General features: G+C 42.0%; 1 protein-coding gene across 1 annotated transcript in view; it reads left to right on the top strand.

Moving 5' to 3' along the window:
* The window catches only part of LOC119480620 (protein disulfide-isomerase TMX3-like), a 39,449-nt gene extending 28,911 nt beyond the window's left edge, over positions 1-10,538 (top strand). The window contains exons 14-16 of the mRNA XM_037757086.1: positions 1,983-2,112; positions 3,764-3,832; positions 9,815-10,538. Of these exons, the coding sequence (XP_037613014.1) occupies positions 1,983-2,112; positions 3,764-3,832; positions 9,815-10,084 (469 nt within the window). The 3' untranslated portion in view covers positions 10,085-10,538. The remainder of the gene's footprint in view (positions 1-1,982; positions 2,113-3,763; positions 3,833-9,814) is intronic.
* The last annotated feature ends 1,550 nt before the right edge of the window (positions 10,539-12,088 follow it).

The raw sequence follows: 12,088 nt of genomic DNA, 5'->3' as shown, positions 1-12,088 counted from the left end.
CTGTGGGGGGACTGAGGAGCACCGACTATAACATGCTCCTCAATACTATAGCAAATATTGGATTATTTCAAAATGCTCATTTTGTCTAATACGATGGGTCTTACACCGTATATAAGTTTGTGATTGCCGTTCCCATGCTCTCTTATGTCTCATAAGTTGTTACAGCAATTTTGGGGTTGATACCATTTGTTACACAGATGTGGTGCTAAATTGAACCATTTATACTGCATGGTTTTTGCCCAAAACTGCATTTGATTATCATAAAGTGGGCATGTCTGTAAAGGGGAGACCCGGGGTAACCATAAAACCCATTTTCATCAACATATCTTGAGGTCAGAGGTCAAGGGACCCCTTTGAAAATGGCCATGCCAGTTTTTCCTCACCAAAATTTAGCGCAAATTTGAAGCGTTATTTAACCTCCTTCTCAACAAGCTAGTATGACATGGTTGGTGCCAATGGATTCATTTTCTAGTTTCATATGGTATCTTCACTCTTTAAAACTGAGCCCGCTGCATCCTCTGAAAGACAGAATAGCGACCGGGGGCAGTCGGATTGTTAACAGGCTAACATATATTATTGTTTCATTTCTTAGAATAAAACAGATTCTTCCATTCCCTTCTGTATTTTTCATATCTCTTCTTTTTGCCAACGTACTACACTCGTAGGTTGCCATTTTTTAAATCTTGCGCTGCTGTCATGTATATCATGAGTGACAGCATTGCTACGATACGCCTGACTGTGTGAGTCACGACCAATGAGACAGACAGGCTGAGGGATGACAGATCAGGAGGGTTTCCTTTTATCATTCTGTTGAATGTGAAAGATGTGAAGGAAATTTTAGGGTCATACTTAAAGCACAGATAAGAACGCAAGTTTAATTACTAAAATGTCAAACTGTTCCTTTTATAATCCAAATAAACAGGGTTAAAATTCCACTATAATAAAAAATAATTAGCCCTAAATTATACAGTATGGCAGCCGTTTTTGGCGGCGGAGAGGGAAATGTCTTAAATGTGTGTTTCCTGCCAGCTCTAATTCTATAGAGTACAGTGTGTGACCCTTCATTATGGGCGGCAAACCCCCAGTAGTCTCCACTCACAGAGGTGAATAGGCTAATCCATATTTATTTTAAATGGGTGCCATCTGTTGGAGTAGGCTGGATGTCAGATGGACTACACACTCAGTGCGTGTGTGTGTGTGTGTGTGCGTGCAGATCTCAGCTGGACAGAGTAGTGAGGCGTTGATGACTCTACAGCACAGGCGTGTGTGTGTGTGTTTGCACTCCTAATCCCAGCTGGGTGGGACAGTGATGGATACGTGTGCGTGCAATTTGTTGCCGGGTTGAGGTACACTGCGGTGGCAGCGCCGTGATGGACTGTGTGTGTGCATATGTGTGTGTCTAACCTTGTCTAAGCCAGGATTTGGTGTTGTGTGAGACGTGTGAAAGAGGGATTGCTTTTTTATTTGACCTTGTTCGTTATCTCACTGAGTTGTGTAATTCCTGATTTGTTGAAATAAGTGCTAGAGAGCGTGTGGCGCTTCTGTCTCTGTGAAATGAGGCTTCTTTGTATATGTTTTGTATAAGTCTCAGAGTGGATGCTCTCCTCTGGACTCCCTGCGATTCACTTGTCAGCTGTAATTTGTAAAGGTCTCTTTAACTGTGACCGGCACAGACCCATAAAGCCCCTGAGTTGCACACTGTATGCATAAAAGATAGAAGAAATGCCACTCTGAAATAGGCCAGGCTGCATCGCCTTCTTCCTCAGACAAAAAAAATAAAAGCCCTCTGAAATAACCCCCATGGGAAAAGTTAGGTTGCTCCGAGTACAAAGGGTTTGTTTATCTCACTATTGTTTTCTCCGTGTTGCAATTTGTTCTTAAAGAAACCCCAATTCGTTCCCATCTAATGATGCACTCTGATGATGGCAGTCCAAGGTGCCGAGGTTAAGAAGATTAAAAGCTGTTTTTCCTGTTTTCCTCAGCGAGGTGACGGTGCCCTCCGTTATCATCCTCAACACATCCAACGAGCAGTACTTCCTGCCCGGCGAGCCGATTGAGACCATGGAGCAGCTGGTCCAATTCATCAACGGTGTTTTGAACGGTTCTGCACAGGTCCAAGTCTTCTCCTCTTCCCTCCTTCCTCTCCTGATTTCTGTTTATGCATTCAGCTCAGTGTCGCCCTCCCCCCCTTCCCCTGTGTTGTACCATTGTAATCACACCAGTGGTCTTCATTAATCAACCATGTTGCCTTGCATTTTAAGTCCTCCCTGCAAAATATTTTCAGCAGATGAGGTATTTTTGCAATCTCCTTTTGCATGTTTAGATTTCATATTGCTGTCTCTCCTGAATGGATTATCTGCAATAATTATTCTCTGAGTCAAACACTGAGATTACTACATGACTCTGTATTGTAGTGTACACACTAATCTGGAAAAGAAAAGTCATCTCTTTCCTCTGCACTACACTACAGTCACCAGATGTATGAGACCATAAGCCAAACAGCCAGAGGTCCTGTCCTTTTTTTTCCAAGAAAAGGTCTGAGCTATTTTTTGCTTTGGCAAAACAAACCACCTCCCACCAAATAAACAGCAACAGAAACCTCCATGTTTCTGCAGTCCAGTAGCAGCCAAAGCCTGGACAGCTTCAGTGTCTTCACGTCATGCTGGTGACGTCTGCCGTGAGTCAGTGCTTCATGTAGAAATACATAGAATAATGTGTGTTAAATGCATTGAATTGAATTCATAAGAAGCTTGAACATTAAATGGATAGTTCTGGTGTTTTGAAGTGGGGTTGTATGAGGTATTTATCCATAGTCAGTGTATTATCTACATTAGATGACGGTCGGCATGCCCCCAGTTTGGAGAAGCAGACAGGAGTTACCACACGGAAGCAAAGCAATGTACTGCTGTGGACGGGGGCTGATTTTAGGTGGCTAAAATACATTTTGCTGCCGGCCCCGTCCACAGCAGTACATTGCTTTGGTTCTGTGTGGTAACTCCTGTCTGCTTCTCCAAGCTAGGGGCGTGCAAATCGTCATCTACTGTAGGTAATACACTGACTATGGATAAATACCTCATACAACCCCACTTTAAAAACACCCTGACTATCCCTTTAAGGTACACAGACGGTGTGTTTAACCTCGCATGAAGCATGAACCAGCCAGATGAGGACAGAGTTGGCAGGCATCTCTCCAGCAGGTTTTTAGGGAATTGCTAAAACAAATTTGAAGTATCTCTCCACTCACTGCTCCAGTGGTACATCGGCTGGCTTCGGTTTCTCAGTCCTCCATCCTTTCCAATTAAGAAAGAACAACTCCAACAACACGCTATAAATATGTTCTCAAACTACTTATGCAGTCCTCACACAGCATCGGCATAAGTCTGTGCAACAGCTGCTTCCACAGAAATCACCCCATGTCCACCTTCAGCTCGTTCACAGAAGTCCTGCTCAGTCAGAGCTCAGTAATTGGCCATCCTGATGAATTAGCGTCTGGACAGATCACCCATTGGCTGCCCAGGTGCTGTTGCTAACAGATGAGCTCAGACGGAGTAGAACTGCTGGACAGTGAACAAACTAGAGTCGGGCACATCCGATCGTTTTGTGCAGAGGAGCGGCTAATTAAACAATATTTTAAGTGTCTGGGATGTACTGACCAGATGACGGGATAACGGCGACTTAGAAAACTCTGTGTGCGTGCTGCGTGAGTGAGTAGTTTGAGAAGTTTTGGGATATAAACTATATCAAATGATCTGTCTCTCTGCAGGCACAAGGAGGTGATGGCTTCATCCAGAGGATCAAACGTGTGGCCTTTGATGCCAGATCCACCATTATGGTAAGTTGGTGAGAGTTCATTTTAGGCTACTTCATGAGCAGTCGGAAAATACTTCCCAAGCACAGTATTATTGAAGTTCAAAATGCTCAAATGTATCATAATAATATCATATATTTTTATTTATTTAATTAAATTAGTTACCACTATAAGTGCAATGAAGTTCAATTTAAACCATTTAGCAATAAATAATTGCAAAATAGTTGAAAACATGTCAGTCTGCAGCACATCACCCTCATAACTAAGGATGTCACAATACCAGAAATTTCGTTGTCGATACCAATACCAGTGAAATTCCACGATTCTTGATAGCAATTCCATACCACGGTAAAAAACAAAAACAAAACAAAACGATAAATCCCATGTACTTCAACATACACTCCTTTATTACCGTTTCTTACCAAAAAACTAAATGTTACTCCATTACATTTAAACACATCATGATAACATTATAATTTACCGTCGGCCAATACTAGTTTTTACCGAATAGAGCGCATCATAATGTAACCTCCGTTAACGTTAGCTGAAAAGTATTAGACCAAAATTCAGTTATTCAATTACTAATAAAGTTTATCTGACAAACATGTTGCTTATGTACGCATCCAGCAGACACAACAATTAGCATTAATATGGAGTTGCGTTTCTGGCCACCTTAAGTTCAATATTCACACTCCCTGCTGCGAAATGCATCGCTATGTTTCCCCGCTAGTTTGTCTGTCTGCCGTTTGGTGCTGGAGAGGTAGCGTACAGTGGGTTTAGCTTGGAAATAATGTTGATGAGAGAGATGATAGTGACCCAAAACAATAAAATTGCGACGCGTAATCTAAAACAATGAGCTGAAAGACGCTAAAATGCTCAGTAGACCAAAGAGAAACTGTATCCTCTCCTTGGGTTCGTGTTCATGTGTATGACTTTCACATTATACATAATCATTTGTCCATTGTTTATCTATAAAATATTGATAAGTGCAGCTTAAAGGTTATTTTATTTTAGTTTCAGGCTAATATTATTTGCTCCTATTTACTATAGCGTCCTGCTACCCAACTTCTATACCTCTGTCCTAGCTTTGGTCTGTCTTTACCTCTACGGTTAAACCATTCATTATTATAATAACACCGAACACCTTGTACTTGTTGATATGCTTCACGTCATGCCTCACCTTGACTGGGTTTTCCAATTTAGTGTAAATACAGTATACTGCATAAGGCGTCAAGTTCAGTAACACTGTAAAACACATGCCGGAGTGCTGCTGCTCTTTCCCTGTGGGAGAAAAACAACACTCGGAGAACAAGACGAGGGGAGTATGACGGAGAATATGCAATGCAGGCAGTAAACACAGTACGGTGAAGGAGAACCAGGCAGCGGAGCAGCAGGAGGAGGAGGTGGAGTGATGCGGGAGTAGATGGAGTGAAAGTGGGAGGAGAAGCAAGTTCAGCCTCCTGACCCTAAGTAGTTGGTTCTTTTAGGGGAACTGGTGTTTATTTTTTACCGCGGGTGTGATAGGAATGTAAATACAGCTGGGTTGTAATGCTCCAGCTGTACTGTAGCCACGAGTAAAGCTTAACGCCGTCCTTCAACAATGTCATTACAGGGATGTAGAGAACTCCTAGAGGAAAATTATAGATTTTATACAGGAAACATGTTCAAATAGAAGCGATAGTGACTTCTGGAAGTTAACCTTGAGGTACCGAGAAATATTTATATTGAAGGTTTAACTTTGTAGCTGTCAGGTCTTGTTTGGCAGTTTAAATCAGTGGAAGAATAATAGCTGTCGGAAAAAAGGTTTTAATACAAAAAACAATTATTTCTTTGTGCTGTCTAAGATCAAAGTGTGCAGGGTGTTATTTGTTTCTCATTAGCAACAGTTAGGGCTGTCATGGTGAAGGAATATCCCCTGCGATGATAATGATTGGCTCAACAGGCTTTTTTTTTCTGCAAATTACATTTTATTGTTAGGCTCTTATTAGGTATATTGTTGCATTTTAAATGGCAAAGATGACAAACTAATTAAATACTTGTTTATTGTTAAATGCAGAACACAGAAGGGCAATGAGGCGCAGCTTTTCTTTTTTTAGCTGAGACGATTTGGTTGCATCTGGTTGCTATGATACGGAATATCATTTTTCAACTCTCGGAGACCAGAAAAAACACCAAAGGTGATGTGACCATACAGTTGCTGAATCTGTCTTTATTTTGGATAGACAACGCTTAGTTTAAAAGTTTCTAGGGAGTTTCCAGAGAAGACGAGTCACACTGGACTCCTCTGATTTGCATAAAGTAGCCTAGACCTCAACTTTATGCAAATGAGGAGCGGCCAATGTGACGCCCCGTCTCTAGAACCGCGCTGCCACGCTACCAGAATGCATTGCACGGCTGCTTACATAGACAATGAATAAGAAGCGTGGAAAGTGTGGACATAAGAATCCACATGTGAACGGCTCGTCTTACACCTGTAAAAGGATGGAAATTCTCTTCTTGCTTCCCTAATTTAGCGAGCTGCATGCATCATCATGGCTGGTCCTGCTTACAGGGACATGACATGATACAAAGCAGATAGACAGCAGCCGTCACCTTGCACCCCGGAGAGTCTATCTAAATGCACATCTGACAGGAGCATGAGGAAGCAGCCACATTAGGCCCAATGACTCACAGCCAGCTGTGTTAGCGTAGCATACCCATCTCTACCTCATCTAGCGTCACACGGCACCGGCAATTACCATCCCTCTTCCTGTGGCAATGACTGGAGGGGGCATGAATATCTCTCTCCTTCTCAGCTCAGCGGCTGACAGAAGTTGTGAGCGAATACTCCCTCCTAGGTACATTGTCTCTTGATGTATCCTGCTATATTAAGGCCAAATGACTCATTTGTCACTGAGATCATTTAAAGAAGAAGTTGTCCTTCTGTGACTCGGGCATTGTTGTGCCCGCAGGGATCGTGTTTCGCCTGAGTGGAGTGGTACGTGTGACAGAAATGTTCAGTTTTATATGCAGGTTCAGGGCGTGGATGTGAAGCATTTACTGTGTTTTACTCTAAGTGATTTTTAGGGATTAATGCACCGACACTTCCATTTACCAAAATGTTGCCGACTGTTAGGGGCCTGTAACCAAATTTTAATGAATCTACAGGTTGTAAATGAAGAGAAAAGTCTAGAATAGTTTCTCTTACTGAAGCATTACAAGAAAAACTGTAGTAATTCACTCTTAAAGAGGACCTATTATGCTTATTTTCAGGTGCATACTTTTATTTTGGGTTTCTGGTAGAACATGTTTACTAGGCGTCGGGGAAAAAAATCGATTCACCTATGTATCGCGATTTTCTTTTTCACGATTTGAAATTGACTTTTTAATGCCAGAATCAATATATTTGCTTCATTTGAATCTATGCAGAGGTAGAAGGAAGTTATCCATCAACCAAAACAAACCGCAGCGAGCGGAAACGAGAAAGTAGAAAGCGGTGGAGGGTCCTAAGTAATCGGCACCTAAGTATCATGATAGAATCGGACGCTGCTCCATCTCCACCTTAACTAGCTTTGTTTGAGGGCATTGCCTTAAACTATACTTATGCAAATGTGTTACTTCGTGACATCACCACGTTACGGAAGAAAAGGCAGGACTTCAAGCAAGGCGTTTCTGGCAGTTCAGGAGCAGTGTTTCTCCCTTTGGCCTGGACTTTGGGCTTTGTAACTCTGCAGACCTTTTTCATGCACAAAAATGATATAACACACTAAAGGAAAGGGAAAAAGCACAAAAGCATAATAGGTCCCCTTTAAAAACATTACAGTGTGTGTGTGTGTGTGCATGCAACCTTTGCGCACATGTAGCTACAGTATGTGTTTGTGTGTGAGTGTGTAGTCATGGGAGGTGAGATAATTATAAGCGAGGAAGACAGAAAAAGAACAGAAAATATCTTCAGAGCGTTTCGTGCGTATAAAGGTGGACCTTAGCTCGTGTTTGAAGTGTGAGATTTCTTTATTTACTTCAGTTCAAACTGAAAGTACAAGAAACCCAAAGTGTTACAGATAAAAGGGTAAAACTCTCCAACGTGGTCATCATTGTGAAACAAAACAAAAGCAAACAAGACAGCACATTACGAGGCAAAAACACAAACAGTATAACATAATACAGACATCCGGAAATTACATGACAGAAATTTAATTAATACTAAAATATATTAAAGCCTGCCCGGGTTTCTGCAAATGATTTGTGACCTGCCTTCTAAACACACTCGTGAAGCTTAATGGCGTAATGCAAATGAATGAATAAATGAATGAATAAAAAATGTAGTATCTCCGCTAAAAACATAAAAGCCTGTCTGCAATTTTTCACACAAATATTTTTGGATCTCTAAATAGGATTGTGAATTCCCTCTACCTAATAGCTAATGGGGGGCTTTTTACTATAGTAAACTCTGGCTGTTGAGAGAGATGTTACACTTTTATTAAACAGCCAGATACTCGCTCCTCATTTGTGCTGTAATATGTTGAAGAAGCAGTGAGAGAAATGAAAGAAAGAGATAAAACATTGGCGTATTTGTGGTTTTATGTGTGAATTTAAAGAAATAAGGTCACGACCAGATTTACCCATCTGGGGGCCTGGGGCCAAAATGAGCTTGTAGACCATTTTAACAGAATTTTATGCATCCTTTTTGCTCTTTAAAGGGATGGTTAGGGTTTTTTTGAAGTGGGGGTTGTGTCATCCGTAGTTAGTGCATTACCTACAGTAGATGACGGTCGGCACCCAGTTTGGAGAAACTGACAGGAGTACCAGCACGGGAGCAAAGCAATGTACTGCTGTGGACGGGGGCAGCAGCAAAACAAATTTAGCCACCCAAAAAAAAAATCAAGATCAGTTTAAGTGTACTCTATATTTAGAATATTTTCACCTTGACGTCAGCCAGCCCTTTCCGACGGGGAACTGAAGCCGTTGTCAATGCTCTCTTCAAAGCCACCAAACTCCTTTGACAAAATAGTAATTTTACCTCGCAGAACACAGGAGTTGCTGGTCTACCGCTGCCTCAATCGTTTAGTTTGTTTGTGTTATTCTTTGACTATAGTGAATCTGAACTAACCCTTTAAAACACCAAAGTCACACAATAACACAAACAAACAGGTCAATTAAAGCAGCAGTAAACCAGCAACTCTCGTGTTCTGCGAGGTAAAATTACTGTTTTTGTCAATGGAGCCTGGTTGCTTTGAAGAGAGCATAAATACCGGCTTCAGTTCCTCATCAGAAAGGGCTGTCTTACGGCAAGGTAAGGCAATGAACATATTCTAAATACATCGTACACTTACACTGATATTGCGGTTCGTTTGGGCAGATGTGAACACAGTAATCGTACTTTACGCCGGGTTATGGGCTGCCTGTATGAGCATTTAAACGACAGGTTAACATGAGTAGGAGAGGACTGACCTGGACTTCTGCAGAAGTCCGATATTTTCTTGAAATCTGGGCTGAAGAGAACATACAGATTATGCTAAATAAAGTCCACATATAGAGACGTTTATAAAGTCATTCAAGATAAACTGGAGAAGGAATTTGTGCGCACAGTAGAGGAGGACTGAGTCAACGTGAAAACACTTCTACAGAAATATATCAAAGTCTGCGATTCTCTGCATAGAAGTGGCAGCTCTCGACACGAAAAAGATGAATTTACTCCTTCGTACATGCCCCTCAGCAAAGTATTTTTTTATTTGGTCTCCTTTAATTTGTGCACTGTGAAACCGAACCAGACTAAATAGAAAACAAACCAAAAGTATCAATTTAACTCTGATTTGGACTAAACAGAAAGCGCCCTTACACATCTTCCTAACTGGACGCTATGAAAATACTTGATTGTGAAAGAAAATTCCAATATCGTTCTCTCTTCTGTCCTCATTTACATCATTATTTCCCTCCCTCGTTCACATCTCTTCACTTTTGACTCCCTCACACTTCCCCTTCTGTGTCTCCCTCTCATCTTTTGTTGTCTCCTCTCCCCTACATCAGTCAGTGTTTCGCAGCTCTCCGCTGCTGGGCTGCTTCCTCTTCGGCCTACCGCTGGGTGTAATTAGCCTGATGTGCTACGGCATCTGCACAGCTGAGTCGGACGACGGTTCGGATGACATGGACGCGCTCAAGAGGGAGGGCCTGACTGACGAGGAGGAGGACGAGGAGGAGGAGGGGCAACGCACCGCTGAGCTGGAGGGCCCCGAAGAGGGCGAGAACGAGGAAGACGATGTTGGAGAGAAGGATCCCGAGGAGAAGAAAACCGATTAACACAGGGGCTCCCGCCGGATAGAGGATGATAGGCCTAGTCAAATGCAGTGACATGAAACTCAAAGACATATCAATGTGTTACTACTCTGCTTCTTTGTCTTTCATATCACTCCCCCTCAAAGCTCCTCTAGCACAAACTGCTCTCCCATCTTTGTGTTTAAGGTCAGCTGCTCAGCGAAGCCATCGTTTCAAGCCAACAGCCTTTTTAACGACGGCGTTTTAAACACATAATGTTCAAGAAACGGAGGGACGAACCAAACGAACCGCTTATTTATTACGATTCGACTAACCGGTGGTTTATTCCATGTGACGTGCGACCCTTTCTCTCGTTGTTTTGTAACCACTATCCTCTTTTTTTTCTCTTTAAATTCCAGTTTACTATGATAACCTAGAATAGTAGAAACCTTCCTTCAAACTAAATACATGAATACACTTTACCCCCGACCCCAAGTAGGCTTATCATGGCGCGTGTAGGCTTATCATGGCGCGTGTAGGCTTATCATGGCGCGTGTAGGCTTATCATGGCGCGTGTAGAAAGCAAAGGAAAGTGCCCAAGAAGGAAAATCTTGCCATAAATGAATTGTGCTTTTTTTTATTGTATGTTATTGCCTGAAAATATTTCTTCTTCTTCTAGTGGTGCAAAGTGCCGAGACAGTCGTGCTACTTAATCCTCGTGCCAGCTACCTGTTAGTGTTCCTTTATGAGAGCTGGAATAATTGGCATCAGTCTGTCTGATAGAGGAATATAGCACATTTTTTTCCGACACGGCCAACCTGCTCAGAATTCCTCGTGTAGCTGCGTTGTACCTGAACAGCAGACACCCATAACATGCATCAGTAGTTCCTGCAGCTTTTAACAACTCCTATTCTTCAGATAGACTGGCTCTGTCTGTTTCCATATTTCAATCTGTCTTCCATCACTGGTTGCTATATTGAATTCAGTCGGCAGGTTGAAGTTTAAATCCCGATACACTGAGACGTACACTGAGCGTACAAAATATTAAGCCCATCTTCCTTCTACTTAGTTTCACTCCCCTTTTTTTCTGTCATAACCCCACTATTGTTAGCTTTCTCAAGGCACGGAAATCCATCTCTATCCTATTTTCATACTAAAGTGTGTGTAATAGGCGAGGTTGAGGCTTCGTCTTGGATTTAAGTGGCCGGCCTGTTACATGAAAAGAGCAAGTGATCCTAAAATCTGCTACACCCAGTGTGATACCATTTTTATGAGAAATGCTCAGCACCTTGTTAGATTTAGGGAATCTCTGGCAGCGAAGCATGTGAAAGCACCTGACAACATTATATTTAGTACAAATTACATATTTGTGACTAAAGAAGGAAAAAATAAAGGTAAACCTGTTGGCACTCAAATTTACAGTGGCGCTTCTGTGCCAACAAAGCACATTTTTCATCGACTGTCCAAAGATTCTTACTCATGATTACCTGAAATCACCTTTTTTTCCAATACAGCCCCAAACCAGTGGGAAGAGCACAGACAAAAACACAAATACTGTATAAAAATCCAACCCGTTCTCATCCCAACTCGTCACATACTGACGCTTTGTCAGACTCCTCGGTCGCAGTAAACACGTGCTTAATGTTGTGAATTAAACAAAACTCTTAGCTTAGGTTTAGGCAACAAAAACACTTAGTTAGTTTTAGGAAAAAAACAACATGGTTGGGCTTAAAATTACCACGTTTGTAAAGTGAAAATGTGACTTGACGTTGTGAACATGGACACGAACGATCAGCTGATTGTAACGTGAAAGTGAAACTTAACATACGGGACGCGAACATTATCTCTTTCGCTCTTTAAACTACGTCACCACATCGCTTTCTCTGAGCGTTAACTGTTTCCACGGATGTGTTTACATTGTAGTTAATGGAAAGCCCGGTGCGTCTCATACAGGCGTTACTAAAGGGTGCCTTGTCCGGCGGTATCGAACGCCGATGGCCGAGACAAAGTGGCGGTATTTGACGCCCTTGGAATGAGAATGGGCTGAAA

This window comes from Sebastes umbrosus, chromosome 21 (assembly GCF_015220745.1).
Source record: "Sebastes umbrosus isolate fSebUmb1 chromosome 21, fSebUmb1.pri, whole genome shotgun sequence".
Lineage (NCBI taxonomy): Eukaryota > Metazoa > Chordata > Actinopteri > Perciformes > Sebastidae > Sebastes > Sebastes umbrosus.
This window is presented reverse-complemented; position numbering and strand designations above follow the sequence as displayed.